The 25,255-nt window shown below is 34.7% G+C and overlaps 2 protein-coding genes and 1 pseudogene across 4 annotated transcripts in view; 1 reads left to right on the top strand and 2 right to left on the bottom strand.

Moving 5' to 3' along the window:
* Ddhd2 (DDHD domain containing 2) overlaps positions 1-25,255 on the top strand; it is a 77,994-nt gene that overhangs the window by 52,499 nt on the left and 240 nt on the right. The gene's annotated exons all lie outside the window — the stretch shown is intronic.
* The window catches only part of Nsd3 (nuclear receptor binding SET domain protein 3), a 110,790-nt gene that overhangs the window by 19,559 nt on the left and 65,976 nt on the right, over positions 1-25,255 (bottom strand). The window contains exons 9-16 of one of the 3 annotated variants that reach the window (XM_026404675.2): positions 23,325-23,370; positions 20,289-20,419; positions 19,782-19,910; positions 18,710-18,836; positions 9,818-10,015; positions 8,958-9,131; positions 4,727-4,873; positions 1,370-1,526 (exon numbers count right to left, since the gene is read on the bottom strand). In XM_026404675.2, the coding sequence (XP_026260460.2) occupies positions 1,370-1,526; positions 4,727-4,873; positions 8,958-9,131; positions 9,818-10,015; positions 18,710-18,836; positions 19,782-19,910; positions 20,289-20,419; positions 23,325-23,370 (1,109 nt within the window). Of the gene's footprint in view, positions 1-1,369; positions 1,554-4,726; positions 4,874-8,957; positions 9,132-9,817; positions 10,016-18,709; positions 18,837-19,781; positions 19,911-20,288; positions 20,420-20,805; positions 22,449-23,324; positions 23,371-25,255 lie in introns of those variants that run through there. The other 2 variants (XM_077792570.1, XM_026404676.2) reach the window with 2 other exon arrangements.
* On the bottom strand, positions 10,475-16,289 carry LOC113193900 (protein CutA pseudogene; annotated as a pseudogene).

The following is a 25,255-nucleotide window of genomic DNA, read 5'->3' on the forward strand; positions in this document are numbered from 1 at the left end:
CAATGGCCACAAAATTAGTAATCTTTTAAATCTTTGTCAATCTTTTAATTGAAAAAAAAATGTTTTATTGTGTATTTATTTTTGGTAAATCTGAGCATTTTTCCTGGGATTATTTTCTATTTGCTATTCTTCTGCAAACTGGTTTGTTTTCTTCTTTGCCTCTTTTTCCGTTGAGACATTCATTTTTTCCTACAGAATATGGACCAAAAAATATTTTCCCTTGGTTTGCCTTTTAAAACTTTATGACATCTTTTGTTATATGGTATAAACTTATTTAAATATTCAAACTATTAAAAATATTTTTTAGGTCTTAGAAGTTTCTTGTCATATTTTTGGGGGGAAAAAGAGGGAAGGGGCCTTTATGACTTTAATGTCCCTGATCCTAAATAAAAATGAAAATTTGAAATAAGTAAACAAGCAGCATATTTAAACAAAACAATATAGCTCTTACTAAAACAAAATTACAATATGGCTGAAATTCTATAGAAATATATGTAGCTTAGGATTCTAATTGAAAAGCACAACTCTTTTGTGTTAACCTGACTAGTTTCTATTTTCTTTGAAAAATAATAAATATATGCCTCAAAGTACAGAATTTAAAAAAAATGTATGCATATATATTTAATGAAGGCTGCTTAAAGCCTTAAAGGAAAAGTTTTATTAAAATAATGACAATCACATATACTTCTTATTTCATTCACTTAAGAACTAAAGATTCTGGGCTAGGGATATAGCTCAGTTGGTAGAGCGTTTGCCTTGCATGCACAAGGCCCAGAGTTCAATCCCCAGCGCCACAACAAACAAACAAACAAATAAAAAAACTACTAAAGGTCCTTATTGAAATAAATCTCTTTTTAAATTATAAAAAGCTCTCTAGACACAGGTTAGGGCTTCTAGCCAGAAAAAAATGGGCCAGATTCAGGGACAAAGAGAGCTATTTCGTTCAGCATATAAATTCTTGATCTTATTAGAGGCCAGAAATCAATATAAATCTAATTAAAACACAAAGAAAACATCATCTATATTGTTTTATATTTATATTGTTTTAATTAGATTTATATTGATATAAGACCTTTTATTCCAAAATCTAGTAGTATATAGTTCATTAGTATAAAATAATTTTCAGAATCTAAAAGCAAGTCAACCAACAAATCTTAAAAACAATGAAAACAAAAAAACCAAAAGAACTCCAATAACAACATAACCTTTCCAACCCTCCAAAAATTCAGACTGAAAACCTGTTTCCCTTTTTGTTTTTTGGAGAGGTAGGCCTATGCTCTCTGCCCATCTCCTAGCTACTCTGCATCCAAATAATGAACCTGGTCTGAACACTAATGGAAAGCTTCCTCTTTGCCCTTGGAAAACTTGCCTGTAATTTCCCAATTTGACCCAAACAATCTGCTTGTAATGTAGTTTCTTGCCAGCTTTACAGTCATCGCAATTCCAGCAGCCTTCTGGCATTTCTATGCTCAGGCATTCTGGGTGGAAGGAAGCTGGGCACGATTCACAGCAGAGCAATCTTCCACCTTGAAACAAATAAACAGTCTTAATAACTGAGAAAAGAGGAAACAGAAAAAGAAAGGAGAAAGTTATCTTTAAAGTGCATTAAATTTGATTTAAATTGGGAAATAACAAAGGGATTGAGTCATATCTATAGCAATGGATTAAAATAGGAAACCATGAAAATATTTACTTTTTTTTTTTAGGGTTTCAGTGACTAGAAGCTTAGAGTTTCATTAATATAATAATATCTTGACTTTGATGAGAGAGATGCATAAAATGTTTAGACTGAATAGATTTGGGAACAAGTTTTTCAAATAAATGAGTAGCCATTTTCTTTTTTTTTCTTCAGAGCTAGGCAAGAAAGCAATAGTCATCTTTCTATTTTAATCCAGTGCCACACTTAACTAAATCCCTTTACAATAAAATTAACAAGAATGAAAATAGCCAATTGGTTGATCAGTATTTTTGCTTTCTGTAAAAGAATACAAAATAGCAAAGGAATATGGATTCTCAAATTGGTCATCAGTATCATTACCTTAGCAGTAAAGATAAAGAAAATCATACGGGCAGCATAGCAGTGGTTTGCAACTTTTCATCACCAAGGATTCCCTTCCCTTTCTCATAAACCCATGTTTTCAAATACTGTATCAACCAAAAAACCCTGCATTTCAAAATTAATAATTTCTATGATTTTCATTAAGCAAAGAGATATATAACTGCTAACAAAAGATTTTGATCCCAATAAGGAATATTATTACATTGTTAAAATCATAGCAAAACATAAACTCATGCACCCTTATTTTACATGTGATTATTAGATTTTCCAAAATAATTAAAAATTTTTGTTTACACAAATATTTTCTAACTTAAAATTATTGAGAACCACTGCTTTATAGCACAGAACTAATTTTCAGTGTAGAATGAAGTACCATATGCAAGGACATCCTGTCAAGTCCTTATTAAAACCCTTTTCTTTTGGATACACAAAATGATCTTTGAATTGATACCAAAACAGGTGTAGCAAAAAAAAAAAAAAAATTAAATACAAAGAAATGAGATTAGGTATTTCTAATATGCATTTCAACAAGTGAGTGAAAAGGTTGTTAACCACTGAAGATGAATATAATAGACATTTATTGAGAAAAAAAATCTTTCCATTGGAAAATTAGGTTTATAGCCCATGAGTATACTGAGTTTAAAGTCTCATAAGCAAAAGGTTAAGAGCCCTCTATAATAACTTGATTTACATGCTCCAACTTTTTGAGGGTGTGCTATTAAGTTTTCCAGAAAATCTTGTCTTCCTGAACAGACTTTCAAACTTCTGATTAACATGAAAACAAAAAGAAAATCCATATATAACTAGTGATGAATTAAATTACTATATTTCCTCTGCTTAAAAGCTTTTACTTAAATCATCAGGATTTTTCCTTTGACTGCAGATCTAAATATGGATTAATTGGGTCAATTCATCAGCCTAGAGATTAGCTTCCTGAATGCTCTAAGCCTAGGTATGGAATTCTGTAAGTTTAAAGTAAAATGAGTTTATTCATTTTGCCATTGGAAAGGAATGACTGATAGGGAGAATTGTCTTTGCAAACAGCTTTAGAGGACAAGTGACTATTAGCATTGATGTGGAAAAGTCAGGCCTCTCATTTTTAACTTTATGGAATTTTCCTAAATTTTAAGTCCTATTTCAGAGGAAATACAGAGCCAGAATCATCAGTGAAAATCATCATGATAAAAATGTTAAAAATACATAGGGAAATAGAAAAAATTAAAATATGAATGATCTGCCTTGGTGCTATGCAAGAAAACTGCTTTAGAATGCAAGATAAATAAGATATAGTTCAAGCTAAGCAGAGGGCTCAAAATAATTTCGGTTCATGTAAAGGTTAATATTGAGTGCTGAAAACAAAGTAACAACTGAATTAATCTAATTTTATGTAGGCACCAGCAGGGAAATGAAGCATTTCCTAACAAGCCTCAGATGGACTAATTTTATTGCATTTTGGAGTAAGTCAGACCTGTGTTTATCTTTGTTTGGGAAGCAGGCAGTATCACGTGATATCTGACTTCAACAGAAAACAAACAAAAAGCCAACACTTTTTCAATAGTTCTAATGGGTTCTAATTAACTTATTTATACTTTCTTTTAGTTATGAGTTGCCACTTTATATATCTGACAAACAGCAAAGATAAATAACGTAAAGAACAGGGGTGGGGGAGCCCATTTCAAATATATTTAGTGTGTGTGTGTGTGTATACACACACACACACACACACACACACACACTTAGTATAGATAGTTATGAATGAATTTCTTTTTCTTTCTTTTTTTTTTTTTTTTTACAAATACTAAACCTGGCCCCCAGATCGTAATGGGAATGTATACAGGAGAAAGCCTTCACCTTCCAAGTTCATTGACTTTTTTTCCCCCTCTGAGACAGAAACTCCTCAAATAATATATTATTGTTCAATCACTTTTTCCTTTTGTTGCAAGTATGCTATGGAAAGCTAAACATAGATAAAGTCTTCTTCCATAGATGAAATTAACTGGGAGAGATATATAAGTGTATACACACATATAAATTCATGAGTATATTTACATGTACATTTAGCTCTTGGTTTTCTGTGAATAAATTATCCATCAGCAACTCAACATCCAGTATTTGAGGTATTCCCCCAATCCCAGCTTCCTAATGTGTCCTAAGACAAGGGCAATTAGTTTTCATAGCATCCTAGCAAAAATTAAGAAACAAAATGACAGACTTATTCTAAAATCAAAGTTTTAAGAATCTGCATCTTGTTTTCCTTCTTTTAATAACCTATATTGTTATTTAGTTGACAGTAACAAATTATGTCATGTCTATTCTCTTCTACCGGGAATGGTAGATCTACATGTATCAGAAATTAGAGAAAGAATCCTTAAAATATTATTTTATATTGAACAAAATCCTAGTCTTTCTATTTTAATAACCTAACATATATGGAATGTGTGAAAACTTATTCAAGGATTAAAGTAAAAGTTTGAAATAATGGAATTATTTTAAGCCCTTTTTAATAATTTTGCAGCCAATGAAGACACAGTCACAACCACCAAGGCAGAATTTACCAAAAGCAACAGATGGGGTGCTTGACAAGCATACATTTCCCCCCTTCATTTAAAGAGAGAAAAATAGGAAATGCAAAAATAAAAGCAAGAGATAAACTATTTTGATTATTACCTTTCTCACATTTCTTTTTGGAAGCTGACGAAGAAGGAATCATAGGTAATTTCATCAACTCAGCACGATTTGATTCATTCAGTAGGTAGTGGGACTTATAGGCATATGAACTGAACATGGGGTCTGAATGGTCCTGAACTATCAGCCCTATACAAAACAAACAGAAAGAGATGAGCTCCAATGAAACTACCCATGATTCCATGAAGAAAAAAAAAAAAAACAATACCTATTTTGCAGCTATGCAAAGTTGGGGCTAAGGAAGAATATGAAAAAAAAAAAGGAGAAGAAGAAGAAAGGAAAAGAAAAAAGGTCTGACAGAAAGCCTTTTGTAGTTATTAAAGGGGAAATAGAGCTTCTCAAAACTTTATCTCTATTACAGAAACCCCTATACTGCAGAAGAAAGGTCCAAATAAGTTCAAGATACACACATGGCATTTAATATCATAATGAAAACTCCCCGAGGAAAACAACGCTACATTCCTTAACATTTAGAAGTACTTGATAACAACCCAGAGAATGAAATGACATGTCAATTAGCAAGAAATAAGGATCATTTACATAACATAAATCCTGATCTACCTTCAATATGTCAAGCAGAACTTAAGGTATACTTCATTCTAGCTTTCTCTGCCAGGTAATGAAATTTTTCTCCACCAATATGGTACATGATTTTAAAAACACAAGATCACTGTAACCCATCTATGATTCCCTCTTCTCTCCCTCCCTGCCCCTTCCCCAGTTGTGTTCATAATGTAGTTATAAGCCACCATGAACCAGGGACAATGACAGCAAGGAAAACTGCTTTATCTTAGTTACCAGTCAGTTTATAATGATCTAGGACTTTTGAACACAAATCACAAAAGCAATTTCACTTAGAAATAATTTTGAGAGGGAGAAAGAGTTTTGTTTTAAAAAGGGTTACCATTTACTTTTTCCTGTGGATGTTATCTTCATTTGATGCCCTTCACTGAGATAGATTCAAGAAATGTCTCTGAACCAGACAATAGAATGGAACTTGAAATTGCTAATAACATAAGAATCTCCTAAGAAAAGTTATGTAATGTCGAAATAAATTTCACACTTTTAATAGAGGGAGGTGGTATAGTATAAAAAGTAATAGGCTTTGAAATATGGAAGATCAGGTATAAATGCTAACACCAGTGTGACCTTGGGCAAATGATCTCATCTGGGCTTCAGTGTTCTCATCCACATAAAATGGGGAAATAACTTCTCAGGGCAATTGTGCAAAGACTTTCAAACAGTGTTTACTGGAGCTTGATTTACATTGAAAAATGTCTCAGTTTCTCTTATAGCACCTCAAGTGACTGTTTATGAATGTAACTATACCTCCAAATCTTGAAATCTCTCAATCTACTTCTAGACATTTTGGACATTAAGACATTAAGAACTAACTTAGCTGGACATAGTGGCACATGCAATCCCAGCAATTTGGGAGGCTGATGCAGGAGGACTGCAAGTTTGAGGCCAGCCTCAGCAACTTAGGTCCTAAGCAACTTAGTGAGACCTTGACTCAAAAGATAAAAATGGCTGGGACTGTAGCTCAGTGGTTAAGCACCCCTGGGTTCAATCCCCAGTACCAAACCAAACCAAACCAAACAACAACAATTAAAATAGTGACTTTAGATACCCAATAGCCAAGAACTTAAAAAAAAATCCTTTATGAGAAGTGAAGAATTCTAATTCTGTATGAGGAAAGAAGCAAAATAAGCTAAGTTTTCTAATACCAAATATTAATGATTAAAATGTATCTTTTTGTGTATGATCTTATAAAAGTAAGGTCTCTTAAAAGGGTGACCTTTCTAATAATCAATACATATTATTTACTTCTGAAAGACTTTTAAGCATTCTCCAATCCCAATATCTAACATATTTAAAATAAAATTTTGCTAAGTGCTGGAAAGGAAAATGAATGTGATTTCTGTTGAGTACACAAAGTTTCAAAAGTTAAAATATCTGAGAACTAAATAACCTTTCTTAAATAGGCATTTAAATATAGTCAGTCAGGTGCTGGGGATGTGGCTAAAGTGGTAGCGCGCTCGCCTGGCATGCGTGCGGCCCGGGTTCGATCCTCAGCACCACATACAGACAAAGATGCTGTGTCCGCCAAATACTGAAAAATATATATTAAAGTTCTCTCTCTCTCTCCCTCTTTCTCACTCTCTCTCACTCTTTCTAAAAAAAAAAAATATATATATATATATATATATAGTCAATCAGAATATTTTCCAAATTGATAAGATATAAATACAGATTTTGTTCTTTATTTTTTAATATTTATTTTTTAGTTGTAGTCGGACACAATACCTTTATTTTATTTATTTATTTTTATGTGGTGCTAAGGATCGAACCCAGGGCCTCGCGCGTGATAGTTAAGTGCTCTACTGCTGAGCCACAACCCCAGCCCCAGATTTTGTTCTTAACATATGGTTTTTGCCCTCATCTACATTAGTCTCAAGCTTTTAATCAAAGTATATGTTACATTTAATACAATGGCTAGAGTTTTCATAAATGGACCATTTTCTATCTATCCTAAATTAAAAATACCCGTTTTAAAGATTTCCCAATTATTGAATGAAACAGCAAAAGAAAATATTGTTGAATATACTGATGGCATTGGATTCAGAATATACCCCAAAGTAAGCAAATTTATAATAGTTATAAACTTGAGGCTTAAAATGTTGGCTAAATTATATTTCCTTATTCATTGCCAGTAAGAGTACCTTAGAATGGTAAAATAGAAAAGGTTTGAAAATTAATAAGAGACTATGTGTTAAAAAAAGAGACTATGTTGTCACTGCCACTCATCTGAAAATCTTTAAAGCTAGGCACTCAACTGATAATTTAATAATTCTTTCCTATCTTTATGTTCTTTGGGGAGGAATGAAAATGAGAAAGGCATTAATGATGGCTTTTAATTTTTTATTTGCCTACTTAAATCCTTTCTGTCACCTGTTACAATGTGGCATGAAACAATCTTAGTCCTCCTCCTCCATGTAGCAGCCAGGTTTTAGAGCAGGACATAGTTTAACTGGCTAGTTTAACAGGCTAGTTTAACTGGCTAGTAAATTGTAAAGAAAAACAATGTTTCTACTCCAATGGCAGCTAGCCAGCCATATGTACCACTAACCCAGCTGGCTACTACACAAAGGACCACCATTTAGTTAATCTTTCATTGTCTACCTATTTTCTTTAAGTTATATTTTTTAAATAAAAGAAACAAAATCAAGACAACCTAAGATCTGTTATGCAATCTAAATCCTACTTTAAAAATATTTATATAGTATTGTCACCAAATTAACTCTCCTTAAAACAAAAACAAAAATATGCTTTCATCTTTAATATAGTACATAATCAAACAGTACTGATTTACCTTAGCGTCCTTTCAAATATTTCACACAGAGGGACGTTCAGAATATTTGGCACTTATATTAAAAATACAACAAAACCAGTACTGGGGGCTATAATGTTTACTAATTACAAACAAGAAGTTTCCTTATCATACAAAGCTGGATACTGCATATTACTGCCAAACTAAAGAAGTTCTATTTTGTGTTCCAGGAGAACTCAAGTTCACTGACCAACCTCCAAACCCCCAGGACACAATATTGTTTCAATTGATCAATCTTTTGGCCTACTTAAGTATCAACAGCTGGCAAATGAGAAAGCTTGCATTGCTGGCTCTTAACTAAGCCACCACATATGTTGTCTTGGCTGTGTCCCATCAGGCCTTCTCAGTGCCAGACCAAAACATTATAAAATACAACATAAACAATCAAAAAATAAATGTGCTAGTTTTGCCTTCCAAGTGAAGTTTCAATCAGTTAAAAGTCTGGATTGAAGAAGATGACATGGGACGTATTTACTTGGAATAGAAAATTTATTTGAGGAAGGGAACAGATGAATCCTTTGATTAATAGAAATGTTAACCAAATAAAAAACTAAGAATTTATCTGTACTTCTAAGATATTTTCTCAAATGCAGATTTTGGCTTATTGAAGAATTCATACTCTTTTAACAATTTGGATATCTAACACTGTAAAAGGGACTTAGTTGCTGGAAGGTTCATCTCTCTCAGGGACATAATAAAATGGAATTTCGAACTGGAAGGAGATTGTACTAGGTGGCCTGGGTTTTCTCCCAATGCTGAGACCCATTTTAATGGAGAAATATGCCAACAGATTAAAAATAAAGACAAAGGACTGACACTCACCTCTGGCACAAGCGAAACAAAAGCCTACATTTACAGCAGAAGAAGAATTACTGCCCCGTTTGGAATGATTACTACAGATGAGAATGTAGGAGGATACAAATATGCTTCCAGCAGCAATGCAAGCATCTCCAGAGTGATAGGCAACTGGACATCTCAAACATCTCATCATGCGTCCTGTTTAAAGACAGGTCAACAAAGAATCTGTACAACAAAGCATTGGCTGGATATGAAATCAGACTTTTGTAATTAGACTGTTTGGGTTCCCACATGACACCAGTGATTGGAATAGTAAAAACTTTCCTTCACTAGGCTTGCTCTCTCATTCCTATGCTATATGGCCCTTAAATACAAGCCTAATCATCATAAAAGAAGTGTTCAAAGAAAAAAAAATTAGTTCTAATGTTGGAAAGATTGGTGATATGCAATCTGGCACTTGTATAAGGGATTTTCAGGGTAGTTTTGAACATATGGAATTTTCTTCTCATGGTCTGAATTGGCAATTTTATTTTCATTTAACATGTTACTGATTGTGTTGAGGTGTTTTTTTTTTTTTTTTTTTGGTGTGGGGGGGTACTGTGGATTGAACTCAGGGATTCTTAACCACTGAGCCACATCCTCAGCCCTTAGAGCCTCACTAAGTTGCTGAGGCTAGCTTTGAACTCATGATCCTTCTGCCTTAGCCTCCTGAGCTACTAGGATTACAGGTGGGTGCCAGGGCGCCTGGCTGACTGGGTTGAGTTTTTATGCCTAGAGATACACACAGGGACAATACTCAATGTTGTTTGTTAATGTGCTGAATAGATTATTTGCCACTGCACTTTAAACAAAAAAATTGTTGTGTCCTTCTTCAGCAGTGTTACCTTTACTCGCTTTGTGGATATCTTTCTCCATAGAGCAGGCAGAGCAGCAGTGCTGGGGGCAGCGGAATCCTTTTGATTCAAAGATGGCAGTGGGGAATTTTCGGACACAGGCTTCATGATAAAACTTCCCACAAGTACCAACAGAACAACGTTTCACATCTTTACCAGACACCTTACATGAAAAACATGGGTGTTGCCCTGAAAGATTGATGAAGAATACAGATTAAATAAAATATAATTAAAGCATATTCCTTTCAGATAGAAGCAGCAACAGACATCAAATAGGTGTTCCTAGAAGAAGATCTACTATTACATATAAGAAATTAACATATAAAAAGAAATATTTAAAATAAATGGCTAAATTAAAAGAATTTCATAAGTTCTGCTGGGATAATTAATAATCAATTTGGAGATACAATACTAAAAACAATTTAGATCTCCAAAACTAATTTCATAAAAAAACCCAAATAGAATTTTTTTAAATATCTGAGAGCAGAGAGTGGCAAGGTCTTTGCCACACAAAATGAACAAAAGCTATTACCAAATAATAGAGCAATTCCATTTCATAACCATGGACAATTTATATATGTAAAACCGACACAAAATGAAAACTCATACCCTGAATAAAAAAGGCAGAAAATTACAGCTAAGCATATCTTATTTAACCTGTAGAAAATCAAGTACAAAAAAGTTAAAATTACTCACAGAAAAGACAATTACTTTCAAAGTGAGCTAACTCTGAAAGAGAATAATAGAAGCCAGAAGACAACAGAATGCTATCTTCAAAAAGCTGTAAGAAAATAATTACCAAGCCAGAATTCTATACCCAGTAAAATGATTAAGAATCCAGTAAAATCCAAGTTCACTGAGGAGGATTAATAAAACATGGTTCTTTGAGAAAATTAAAACAAATATCCCTGATATGAGTAATAAAAAATGAGAAACTAATGTTAAGTGACATCAGAAATAAAAAATGGAACATCACTACAAATCCTACAAACATTAAAAAGATTAAAAGGATTTCACTACATATTTGCTAATAATAATTGGTTAGATGAACAGACCAATTCCTAGAAAAACAGAACTTACTAGCACTGGCACAAAATAAATAGAAAATATGAATAGTTTTATGAACTATTAAAAGAAATTGAAACTGTAATTAAATACCTTCCAACAAAGAAAATTTTAGGCCCAGATGGCTCCACCGGTGGATGTGCCAAACATTTAAAGGAAGAATAATGCCAATTATGATAGAAATGGAATAGAAAAAAAGGAACACATACAAGAAAACAGATGTGGAAAAATATGCAACCAAAATGGCTCAGGATTATGTTTTGTTCCATAAAGAGTTTACCCACCCTATGGAGAAAATATATGCAACATACATAGCAAAGATAACTGAAAAAGACTTATGAAGAACCATAAATCAAAACAGAAACAAAAGCAGCCTAAATAAAAGTGGGTAGAGTATAAATAGGCAATTTACAAACAGTGGAAAGAAAAAGAGCCAAAAACATTAAAAATGCTCAACTTCAGTAGTAATTAGATAAATGCTAACTGAAACCAGTTATGAAATAAGAAAAAAAACCCTAAAATGGTTATAAATACCAATTTTTAAAAATATTTTTTCATTGTAGTTGGATACAATACCTTTATTTTACTTATTTTTATGTGATGCTGAGGATCGAACCCAGGGCCTCACACTTGCTAGGAGAGTGTTCTACCGCTGAACCACAATACCAGCCCCCTCCCCGAAATAATACCAATTATTGATACAGGTGTGAGCAAACAGGCACTCTTATCTTCTGATAGTAGAAATTTAAGTTGTAAAGAACTATCTTAGAAGGCAACTGGGCAATAGCCATTAAAATAAAAGAACATTCACTTCCAGTGCCCTAGAAATTCTACTTCTTAATAAGTACTTAGTTAAATTTATATGTGTAAAAGTATGTTGACTGAATAACTACAATTGCAGAACTGAAATCAACTCATATGTACTTCCATAGAAGAAGGGTTAAATATAACTATCCTATAGCATACTATGGAATACTATCAGCAATCAAATAGAATGCAACTGTATTTATTATAGAAAGAGTTCCTGCAGAACAACAGTATGATATGTTTTATTGAATATATGTGCATAAACATTAAGCACACACACACAAACATAAAAACATCTGCAGGGCTACAAAGTAACAACACTAGTCCGATCTGGCAAGAGATGGAAAAAAGCAGGAGCCTAAAATTAAAGAGTGGTGATCAAGGCCTGGGTGTAGCTCAGTAGTAGATTCTGTGCTTAGCATGCACTAGGTGCTGAGTTTAAACCCCAGCACCAAAACAAAACAAAATGACCATGGTAGAAATCAACTAGACAGTACAACTTTTCATAGAATACGTTCATATATTACTCGTATAACTAGAAATGAAGATAAAATACTAAGTATAACACTGTAAGACAAAAATGGACAAGAGACATGAACAGAAAAATCACAGAAGAGTGAATAAAGATATAGGGAAAAAATGCTTAGTTATAAACAAAGAACTGAAAATTACAGTAACAAACTTCTTAAATGTTTATTGAACATCTGGACATCATCTTTTGGGAAGTGTTCGTTCATCTTTAGCCCATTTTCCTTCAAATGCTTATAAAAACTAGAAGGGAAAACTACAAGGAATAGTTTTGCCTTTTTTTCCCCAGAGGACTAGTTGAATTGCAACATTGTTCTTTGGTTTTGCAAGTGCCTTATCTTTACAATTATCTGAATTATAAAACTTTTTTAAAATCAGTACTTACAAATGTAATATTCATATTTTTTTACTGTCTTTGTTGTAGAAATAAAGTACTGTGTTTTTCTTTTCTTATTGCTGTCTTGTTGCATATATGTAACTTCAAATTACATTTTAACAGGTATATATTTTGGAAGGTAATAGTATTTTTAAAAAATGACTTTTAGGGCTGGGGGTATGGCTCAGTGGTAGAGCACTTGTATAGCATGTATAAAGCCCTGGATTTTATCCCCAGCACCACACATATACACACACATTAGAAAAAAGAAAAAAAAGTAACTTTTAAAAGTCTTAAAAATTAAAAAAAAAGTATTTTAAGGGCAGGAGGTTTAACTTTACAGCTTTGCTTAATGCATAAAATACTCTAAATAGCTAGTTGCAGTGGTGCATGTGACTTGGGTGAAATAGGAGGATCTCAAGTTTGAGCTTCCTGGTTTCAATTCCTGATACCAACAAACAAACAAACAAACCAAAAAAAAAAAAAAAAAAAAAAAGAAAGAAATAATCAGTAAGTAAAATTATCTGTATAGAGCTCTATTTGTAATCTCTATTACACATTTTACTCAAAAAGACAACCAAAAATGCTTCTTTTCTAAAAATCATATGTGGCTCAAATAATAGAAAGTTGTAGTCTAACTAATTAGGTATCAATCAAAAAAACCTAAGTAAGTAAACTTTTAAAAAGAACTTATTAGGCATAATACTTTTTTACATGTACTTATCTTTTGATAAACAAAGGAAAACTGCCTAAATAACTTTTAAAAAGTTTTTCTGGTTTGAAAAATCCAAGTTCTCACTCTTAATAAGGTGGAAATGTGTGAAATCGGTATCCAAACTAATTTTCTTGTCATAACTAAGGAATACTTGTTTTTCATAATTGTGGTAAAATGCATACACACACATAAAGTTTAATACTTTAATCATTTTACATGTAGTTCAATGGCTTTAAAGTACATTTACATTGTTGTACAACCATTATCTCTCTCCAGAACTTTTCATCACCCAATACTGAAACTCTGTGTTAAAAAACTCCCCTTTCTCCCTCCCTATGACTTTGTTGCACTGTTTTATTTTCTTCTTCTTTTTCTTTTTTTGTACTGAGGGTTGAACCCAAGGGCACTTAACCACTGAGCCACATCCTCAGCCTGTTTTTGTATTTTATTTAGAGACAGGGTCTCACTAAGTTGCTCAGGGTCTCACTAAGTTGCTCAGGGTCTTGCTAAATTGCTGAGGTTGGCTTTGAACTCGCAATCCTCCTGCTTCAGCCTCTAGAGCGGCTGGGATTATAGGCATGTGCCATTGCGTGTGGCTGTACTATTTTAATTTCTGTCTCTAATACTTTATTCTAAATACCTCATATAAATTAAATCATATAATATTTGTCCTTTCTGCTTCCCTTATTTTACTCAGCATAATATCTTTGAAAAAATAAAATTTATCAATATTATTTTGTAACATAACAATATCTTCAAGGTTTATCCATGCCGCAGAATATATCAGAATTTCATTTCTTTTAAAGGCTTACTAATATTCCTCATTAGGTTGGGTTCAATGTAGCTTAGTGGTAGAACTTTTGCCTAGCATGCATAAGGTGCTTTGATCCCCCAAACCATGAAGAAATGTAACAGTAATAATAATATCCCTCTGTAGGTATATAACACGTTTTGTTTATACATTCATCTATCAACAAACATTTGAGCTATTTCTATCTTTTGACTATGGTGAAAATGCTGTTATGAACATGGGTTTATACCTACCTGTTAAGAGTTACTGCTTTCTACGCCTTAGGATATACCAAGATGAAATTGCTTGGCCATATAATTCTATTTTTAGTTTTTTGAGAAACTACTATATTGTTTTTGATAGTTGCTACATCTTTTTATATTCCCAACAATAATGTACAGGATTCCAATTTCTCTGTATCCTGACCCATACTTGTTTCCTGTTTTTTGATAATAGCCATCCTAATGAGTGTGAAGTAGCATCTCATTGTGATTTTAATTTGCATGTCCCTGATTACTAATTATGCTGAAAACATTTTGATGTGCTTTTGGCCATTTGTATCTTTGAAGAAATGTTTGTTGTTTGCTTAAATTCTTTGCCCAATTTTGAATTGTTTCACCTACCAGGTATATGATTTGCAAATGTTTCCTCCCATTCTGTGGCTTGCTTCTCTACTCTGTTGGTACTGTCACTTGGTGTACAAAAGATGAAGTCCAATTTGTATATTTTTATTTGGATGTCTATACTATTGGTGTCATATCCATGAAATCACCACTAAATCCAATGTCACAAAGCTTTTTCTGTTGTTGTTGTTTTCTTTTTCTTTTATGGTGCTAGGTGTTGAATCCGGGCTTTGCACATGCTGGGCAAGCACTCTACCAACTGAGCTACTTTCCTAGCTCCATCCTCCATGCTTTTTCTTAAGCATTTCAGTTCTTACATTGTCATCTTTGATCCACTGAGTTAATTTTTGTTTATTACACTGGTAAAGGTCCAACAATATTTCCAGCATCATTTGAAAATGCTTCCTTTTCCTACAGAATGATCTTTATACTCTTGTCTAAAAATCAGTTGACTAAATATGCAAGTGCTTATTTCTGCATTTTCCATTCTATTTCATTAGTATATGTCTCTCTCTATGCCAGTATCACTTTGTTTTTAATTCTATAGCTTGGTGGTAAACTTGAAATTCAATTTTGTTCTACTTGTTTTTTTTGTTTTGTTTTGTTTTTAATTTTCAGCAAGAACCAGACAGTATTTATTGGGGGTCCAGTCATCACCTGAAAGTCAGAGAATTGTTTTTTTTTTTTTTTAAATGAAAGGATCATGACCGGAACAGGGCTCATCATTGGTAGGACTGTGCTGGAGACAGAAACAGACTCTGTGACCTGGCACACTCAGTGCAGGTACGGGGAGTTCCCCTGCTCCATGGGCAAGGAAATCACCTCAGCCACTTCATAAGGAAGCACAGAATGAACAAAATCTTTGAAGGCTGGGATCAAGGAACTTTGGGTTTTAATCATCATCAGTAACTCACTGTCACCTTCGATGTTTCCCATCCACTCATAGATGGATATAATCTGAGGTTGATGCAAGCTGCTAGCTGCTTCTCCATCATGGCTCTGGCAATCTCCTTGGTGACCTTGTCATTGGAGCAAGTGACAAAGGCTGCAGAAACCGATCCTGGAACATAGCTAGAGCCCAAGGCTGGTGTGGGCTGGGATGGGGGCTTCCCAAGGCTGTGGACAGGAGTGCTTGGGGTAGCAACAGAAGGTGGGAGGCCACAGGCAACAACACAGGCATCCAAAGAATCGACAGAAACAGAGTAGCCTGGGTGGCAGGCATGTAATAAGAAAACAGCACACACCATGTGACAGTAGCCCTCTTCTTGTTTTTAAAGCAAAATTTCTCTTAAATTTCAAGATAAGTATGTGCCAAATTAGATCATATTTAACTTTTTTGTGTGTGTGTGTGTGTGTATGTTTGGTACCGAGGAATGAACCCAGGGCCTTGCCCCATGCTAGGAATGTGCTCAATACTGAGCCACATCCCCAGTCCATTTTTAAATTTTATTTTGAGGCAGTGTCTTGCTAAGTTGCTGAGACTGCCTTAAACTTGGAATCCTCTTGCCCTGAACTGAGGAGTAGCTGAGATTAAGGTTCTGCACCACCACAGCCAAATTATATATGACCTTTTTTTCCCCCATTGCCTTTTTTTTTTTTTGTTCTAATTAGTTACAGTAGAACTCATTCTGACATATCATACATAAATAGGAGTGTAACTTTTCAATCTTCTGGCTACATACAATTTGTTGGCAGAATTCTATTAGATTTTAAACTATGGAGAGAAGTCCTATGAGTATTTTAACATGAGTTATGTGGTCCTTCCTATTGTAGTTCAAATCAGGATTTGCATACTTAAACACTTAAGGGGTCAGGAAGGTTACAACAATGACTGGAGTAACCAGGTTTTAGAAAAAGAGAATGGTGTGGAATTTGGGGAACCAGAAGTACATGCCCCCAAATGAAAACACATTCTGAAGGCCAAACAAAACAATGTGAAGATAATTTAACCCCAAGGCTGCCAGTTGGAAAATTGTTCTGAAGTTTTACTATATCTAAATGTGATGAACTAAATATTTTACATAGAGAAAAATATGAAGTTTCTACGGCTTCTGGAGTTTAATTTATATGTGTGTTTGTTATGGTTTGTATATGAGATGTCCCCCAAAAGCTCCTATGTTAATGCAGGAATGTTCAGAGGTGAAATGATTAGATTATGAGAGCCATAACCTAATCAGTGTATTAAAACAGATTAATAATTTGAATTGACTAATGGGGTAGTAACTGTAGGCAAGGAGAGCAGGGCTGGAGGAAGTAGATCACTGGGGGGCAAGCTTTGGTTTATATTTTGTCTCTGGTGCCTTGCTCTCTTTCTGCTTTCTGGCTATCATGAGCTAAGTAGCTTTCCTCTGTTGCCCCCTTCTGCCATGATGTGCTGCCTCGCCTCTGGCCCAGAGCAATGGAGTTGGTTGACCAGGACTGAGACCTGTGAAACCATGATCCCAAATTAAATGTTTCCTCTTCTAGGTTGTTCTTGTTAGGTATCTCCGTCATTGTGACAGAAGACTAACATAATGTGTGTATATATGTGAGTATGTGTGTTAGGATATATGACATGCAATGTACTTTCTACTTAGCCAAGGCAACAGAATGCAATGGAAAAGAGCAAGAACTCTGGAGTCAAACTGCCTAGGTTTATATTCCAGCTTCATCATATGCTACCTTTGTAACTTTGGGCAAGGTAATGAACTCTCTCTCATTTTCCCTTTTCTACAAAATGGAAATAATAATAGTACTCATTTCATAATATTACGAGGATCAACTGGCAGAGAAAGATAAAATGCACCTAGCATTTAGTAAGAGTTCACTAAAAAAACCTAACTTTTTGTCTAAAGAATTTTAGAAGCATACATTCAAATGAAAAAGGAAAACATCTGTGATTATCTAGATAAAAGGGGGAAAGGAGTGTAGGAAAATTATTAATAAAGAGTCAAAGGAAAGATCAGCATATCACATGTAGTTGATATATAATTGGCTCTTAGTTCCTCATAGTTAAAACAAACCAAAACCAAACACAAACAAAAAGACCACATAAATTCAATTCCTAGAAGCACTATCATGCTATCTCCAGTAATCCTTCCCTTCCTTCCTTCCTTGTATTGGGGTTTGAATCCAGAAACATGTACAAGCCAAGCAAGCATTCTATAACTGAGCTACAGCTACTTTTCTAACTTTGCTCAGTCTCCTGAGTAGCTGGTACACAGGTGTGCGCCACTGTGCCTGGATCCAGTTTTTTCACTTGTTACTTATTAAACATTTACTTCCTGATTTCTGTTAGTTTAAAAATAATGGCTACATAGAAAAGAAATATAGGGCTGGGGATGTGGCTCAAGCGGTAGCGCGCTCGCCTGGCATGCGTGCAGCCCAGGTTCGATCCTCAGCACCACATACAAACAAAGATGTTGTGTCTGCCGAAAACTAAAAAATAAATATTAAAAAATTCTCTCTCTCTCTCTCTCTCCCCCTCCCCCATCTCTCTTAAAAAAAAAGAAAAGAAAAGAAATATAAACTAGCATATTTCTTTCATGTTATTCTAACAAGTATGTATAGACATAAGAAATAAACGGTGAATTCCAAATTTAAAAAAAATTTCTGACAGCTCCATTTTTCCACTAAAAATACAATTATCATGGTTATGGTTTTGGTTGACACTTATTCTGATCTAATAAGGTGAAAGGACTATAGCCCAATTTATTGAGCAAACACCAAAAACATCCAATCCATCTGAAAAATAACTCAATTGTATAACTCATCAGATTAAACACAAATTCATCTTGATATTTTGATACATGTTATGATAGGAGGAAGTTTCATTATTCTTTTGATATTGGGGATCTTAATCACTGAATGGAGTCTTAATTTGTTAAATTACTATGGGAGGGAAGGAAGGGAGCCAGATAAAAGTGACAAGAGAAAAGGATGTCATGGGAGTTGTTGCCACTGCATATTCCTCCCCAACCATCTTTTCATATAAGCTTACCAGTTTTACATTCCATGCAGATGAACTTTCCATCAGGGATTGATGTCAATCCCAGGCACTCTAGGTGAAAATGTCTGTAGCAATCTCCTTCACAAGGAATCAGAGAGTCACCAGAGCTTTCACAGATCTACAGTAAGGCAAAAAGTAGTGTTCTTAAACTTTAGCAGACATGTGAATCAACCAGAGGGCTTGTTAAACCCAGATCACTGGGTTCTTCTCTCTCTCCCCCAAAGATTCTGATTTTGTATCTTAGGGTGAGGCCCAAGAATTTGCATTTCAAACACTGAACTAAACAGCTACTTCTACTTCTAGACTCAATTTGGTATAAAGTTTAAAAGTCATAATTGATTTGTTATGATTCTCCCTTTGGGATCTGTGTACTTTTGACATAGGACAAAGCAGTAGTTTTCATAAAGGGTAAAAATGAATTTAAAAAGTTAATATGGGGCTGGGATTGTAGATCAGTGGTAGAGCACTTGCCTAGCACGTGTGAGGCACTGGGTTCGATTCTCATCACCACATATAAAATAATAAATAAGTAAAGACCATCAATAATTAATAAAAATATATTTTTTAAAAGTTAATATGAAGCCAGGTACAGTGGCACATGCCTGTAATCCCAGCATCTTGGGAGGCTAAGGCAGGAGAATCACAAGTTCAAAGCCAGCCTTAGCAAGGCTCTAAGTAATTGGGTGAGACCACATCTCAAACAAATAAAAAAATAAAAAATGCTGGGGATGTGGCTCAGTGGTTATGTGCCCCTGCATTCAATCCCCAGTAAACACCCCCCCAAATAGTTGATATGAACTCAAATTTAGGAAAATGTTTTTGAAACCAGTCATCTGCCATTTATTTCTAATTAATATCGCAATGAAGACTGACACTTGAATGTGAATGGTAAGTATTCCAAATCAGGGAAGAAAAGGGCCAGAAACAGATTTTGGATCTGAAGCTTTAAAGTAATATTATAATTTAGAAAAACAATGCCTGCCGTCTCTATAGGAGATTAAGTATGTTACTGGCAGAATATGAGCACAACTATTTAGAGCCAAAGGATCAGTCACCTGCCTACCTGACACACAATGTCCTTCTTACTCGTTCCAACACCTCTTCTAGACAAACTTGAATCCATGGACTGCACATCAGAAACATCTGCATCTGCAGTAGCTGAAGGGCTATCTACTTGTTTTCCAAAGCCTACCTATATGGAAAACATAACACATTTTTAAGAGAAACAAAACAAAAAATTCTCTTGAAGTTAGATGCAATGAAAATCCTATTAAGAACTGCTGAAAGAGATCCTGACACAATCTCTTTTCTTTCTAAACCCCACATGTACAGTATGTCTATTGTTTTGGAAGAAACTGCATTTAAAATTAAAAAGCAAACTGTTTCTATTATATAAGAGATCAGCAAAATTAAGACATTTACAAATTACAAAATAACCAAATTGATTTTTTTCCCCTATGAGTGCTTTTAAAATTCCCCAATTTCCCTAAATAAGTCAAGCAAAAGCACTGTTACTTTGGTTGGCAAAGTAAGAAAAGAACTTTTTGCCCAGAGCCTTGAGCATATTTACCTGCAGATCACTCAGTCCTCTAGAATCGGAGTCAGATGTGTCTCTGTATGCTGAACTAGTCACTTCTACATCAGTTGAGGCGCGACTCCTTTTCTTTAGAGGTTTACAGGAATCTGAAATCTCGCTGGCACCTTAATACAACACACCAAAATTAATCCTAAAACAGTACTTAAAGTTTGCTTTAATTTTTTTGTGGGAGAATATTTTCTTTCCCCAAACTCATCTTTAGTGTGGGAAGGAAAAAAAAAAAAAAAGCACAGCTCTCTTTGTAACACTGAAGTCACAAATCAAAACTTCATAAGCTTCTGACCTTCCTGGTAGTGATTTAATTTACAACCGCTCTCTTAAAACATTTAAATCAGCTCTCCTGCTCTAACACTATTTTCAATCAACAGAGCCTAAATTCCAACCTGAAATTCAATTCTATCAAAACTGCAGGACAGCTGTTTGATTTGGAGCAATTCAAAGAACCATTCAATTTGGAGGGGGAAAGACATAAAACCCAACACATTGTGTAGCTTACAAATATGGTCGCAGAGACATCTCCATCTTGTTTTTATTAGGGATGTGACAAATCTTTGATTTGTATTCGATTCGTACACGGATAGTGCCATTTTCCCCTGAATTTTGCCATTCAGTTGATTATTGCCCCCCAAATAGATTTTGGATGTTCATAATTGTTCATCTGAGACTTCCTTGGTGAAGTGGCATTTATTATGACCATTATTAACAAGTGCTGCAGCACATCTACATATGTTATGCCATTTAGGAGGCACATTGCTGAGGGCTGTAAATGGACAATCAGTGTTCAAGTGCAGCCAAATCACGAAGAGCTGGATGAGAGAGGCCTCTATGTGGAATTTGTACGGAAAGGAATAAATATGAAAAAAAAAAAAGGCAGAGAATAGTGTGGAATTTTTTTTTAAAACTGTGTGTAATACAAATCCAGCCAAAACAATAGTGCAAAAAGTTACAAAGCAACAATCTCTTGGGCTAATGCAGTATAGGCTATACAGAAACAGCCACGATGAAATGTGCAGGTCAGGCACGGTGAATACCAAGGAACCAAGGAGACGGTTAATATTTCCACCCACAGTTTGTGTTTTGAATTTTTTCCCCAAAATTTCCATACAACAAACAGACATCTAGACCAGCCCAGCAAGCTATGGTGGAAGTGTGCAGTCCAGAAGAGACCCGGGAGAGACAAGTCTCCTGAGGCCATGAAGATCCGCAACAGGCTGAGTGGGAGCAGCACTTGGTGTATAGCCATGTTCTGTGGTGAAGGATGTGGGCCTCGGGAGACTGCTCAGATTACTGGAACCTCGTTATCACATCCCATTCTACAAGTTTTTCACTGAATGCTTCCTGACAGCTATAAATGAGGGTGCCTGCCCATGTTACCGCTGATTAAAAAACACAAAGTACACAAATCTATCTCCTTCATTGCTGGTGTATGGACCCAGAACACCACCACAAAATATTTCCTTGGCCTAAAAGATCACTGGATTAACAAGGAGTTTAACAGAGGAACAGGAGTGCTGTACTGAGAGGCTTTCGAAGGGAAACACAGGTACCGCCATTTCCGATGAGTTTCTGAAAATGCTAGAAAAATGACAGACTGCCAAAGACAGCTGTCATGCTGTTCTCCATGATAACGGCACTAATGTTAAAAAAAATAAGAGCTTTTAATGATTGCAATGTATACAGGTTGGGTTGTTTGGCAAAACCCTGCAGATGTGCATTAATGATGCTTTATTAAAAAACAAAAAACAGTCCATGTTGGAATTGATCAGTGTAAGTTAAACGGTGGTTTTTAGGCTGGAACCATGATTTAAGCTGTACCCATCCAGCTCAGACCAAAAAAAAAACAAAAACAAAAACAAAAACAAAAAAATCATTTGAATGTTAAAGCAATTGTTCAGAGTCTTGAAGAAGAAACCAGGCAGGAGAGTGCCAATAATGATGATTGGCAAAATTGAAATCGAAAACAAAGAAACTGTTTTTCGAGCCGCCGACAAAGAAATCTTGCATGGAGACTACAAGTCTGGAGTTTCTGGGATGAAATTGTACAGGAATCTCAGTCCACAGTTTCCTCAATCGCTGCGGAGACGGAGCTGTCACTGAATCTGACAGAGCCCTGCACTCCCCGGTCCGCCGACCCTGTGGAATGGTGGAAACACAACGCAATCAGGCCTCCTAATCTCGCAGCGATCGCGATGTCTTTTCTTGGAGCTCCGCCAAGCAGTGTTCCCTCCGAGAGGCTGTTCAGTTCTGCTGAGGATCTCCACGGAGACCATCGCTGCAGACTTCTCCCCGAGAATGCAGAGAGGCTGGTGTTTTATTTTATTTATTTATTTTAAATAATGCAATTTGCCCAGAGTAAACTACAGGTATTAAATACAGTTTGAGCTCACCAAAAACGCATGAATCATGCTATGGAGTTTGTACTGTAGTCAAATTGCACACAGAAAATACAGATATAAGTTTAAGGTTTCTTAAACTTTGTGCATATCTCAAATAGATTCACATAAGGTCATCTAAGAGTGGCTATAAATATGCTATGGGTCATTTTAATTTACAAAAAGATTTTACAGCACTGTAAAAATAAATGTGGCAAGATTTTTTTCAATCAGGTTGTTTTGTCTGATTTGTCATAGTCCATGTTTGACAAACATTAATAGCTACTATTCGGTATTCAGTCGAATACCAAAAAAATTGGATTCGTCACATCCCTAGTTTTTAAGCCAGTGAAACCCCAGAATCTTATGGAGAAAAGTTGGAAACAGTATCAATGCTAGATGGTGTTCTCCAATTTACCAAAAACAAGTAAGACTTTTCACGTGGAGGTACAGAGGAAGATCAACTCTAAAAGTCACACACACGCACACACAAACATCGGGGAATACTGCAATTTCACACTGAAGAGCAACAACAATGATTTACAGAGACAGACAAAATACATGAAGTACAAATTAAATAATTCTTAAAAATCGGTTTAATCAGGAAATGCAAAGCAACACTATAATATTAACTCACCTTTCTGTAATCCAGTCTTCACTGTTGCCTGAGGAACTGTTTCAACCTGTTTGGACAGAAAAAAACAGAATTAACAAGGAATTTTTTGATTTTTAATTTGCAGAGGGAAAAAAAATAACACTTTCATCAATCTAAGTAGTGAAGAGTGATCAATGTTATCTGAAATCTGAACTCAGTCCCATCTTGTGGGTCAAGTTCCCTGTCTCAAGGTCAGAGAGGATTTAAATCCTAGCTGCCTGTGCTTAATACTAAGTGACAACACACAGCCACATGCTCTCTAGCAAAGTCTTTTCCCACCATTCCCTTGGTATATGAAGAAAACAAGATACTTTCCTCAGTGTCTGGGAGGCAGGAGAGGGTTGTTTCTGCAACCAGCCCGGATGTTGCTATAAACCCCTCCCGCCCCAAAGACGTTAGGATAAATTTTTACTTACTATGATACTCAGGTTAATGTAACTCACGCCACTTTAAGACCCTTCCGCGCCTGCACTCACAGCTAAGTTGCTGGGAATCAGGACCCTCTCTGTAGAGAGTGCTACAGGGCTCCATACAGCTGGAAGCTCAATACTTTTGCTGCTAGTACAAACTTAAGAAAATAAGTTTGTGATATTGCAAAAGCACTTTCTTGAGTGTCTTATGAACAGTGTCTTGATCCTACATTAGGAGAGCGAGATCAGAAGTTATTCTGCCAATGTATATGTAAAACACGTGGTAATTTGAGGATTGAACCATTGGAATTAGAGAAAGGATGCTGTTTGGAAGAGTTCCTGTTTAAGCTATGAACTGAATTTCATGTTTCTTTAAGGATGTGGTGAAATATGCATGTTGAAACACATTTTGTAAATATTTAAGGATTGTTCTAAACTTTTTAAAAATTTTTTTATTTTTTTTACAACAGGTTAAAAAAACATACAACAGAACGCTTTTTATAAGATACAATTAGTCATACAAATATAAAATCTTCTAAACAATCACTGGTATTATTCTACTACTTACTATGACACAGTGGCATTAACAATTTGTCCCATTTTTTGTACTCATTCTGCTTATCAATTTTAAACTAACTGGTCACAGACTGGCTTTGGGAACCAGGTGGCAAAATCACGACTTCATTTTGTTAATGAATACGGTAAATTTTCAAGAGCTTAGAATGATTTTTTGGAATATAATTCCTAAGAATGAAGGTTAATATGATAAATTAAAGTATTATATTTAAATTTCAGTTAAATATTCTGGAAAATTTTGTTTTACATGCTTATGATACCATAGAGCACCCAAAAAGTTAGCTTTTAATTTTGGAAGTTTAAAATTATAAAGGCAATATTTTAAATAGAAAAGTCCACACTCTTTCATATTTAATGGTTTTAAAAACTATAAAACTTATTGGAACTGGGCTATAAAAATGGACATTCTTTCTCTTCAAAAAAATTAAGAAAATTCTGATTGTGAGTTTAAAAGAGAAATGTTTCTAAAAATCTCTTTGAGAAGGTAATTTAACACATATATTATTACTGGCTTGATTACACAAATTGAACATATTCAGTCAAAATGTACTTCCTTTTTACCTGTATATTGTTTATCTGACAATATGTTACCAGGTGAGTGTCATTCCATTGGGAAAATAATATTCCAAAAAATCTATGATATCAACAGAAAAACCAGATCATCTATGATTATCTGCTTCTTAAATATAAGAATATAAGTTAATTTGATTTGCTTAAAAAAAATACATACCAGCATCTTAAACCAAAAATAAAAATAACAAAAAGGGAACTCAATGATGGTTCCAAATAAAAATCATGAAAACATGAAATTATTTTGCTCATAACAGAAATATCAAAATAAATGTGAGGGATTTTTATAAACGTCTTGCACCACTGGCTTCCCATTTCCTGAAGCCTGACTGTTTTCTGTGAAAATGCTTGAAGCAG

This window comes from Urocitellus parryii, chromosome 14 (genome assembly GCF_045843805.1).
Source record: "Urocitellus parryii isolate mUroPar1 chromosome 14, mUroPar1.hap1, whole genome shotgun sequence".
Taxonomy (NCBI): Eukaryota; Metazoa; Chordata; class Mammalia; order Rodentia; family Sciuridae; genus Urocitellus; species Urocitellus parryii.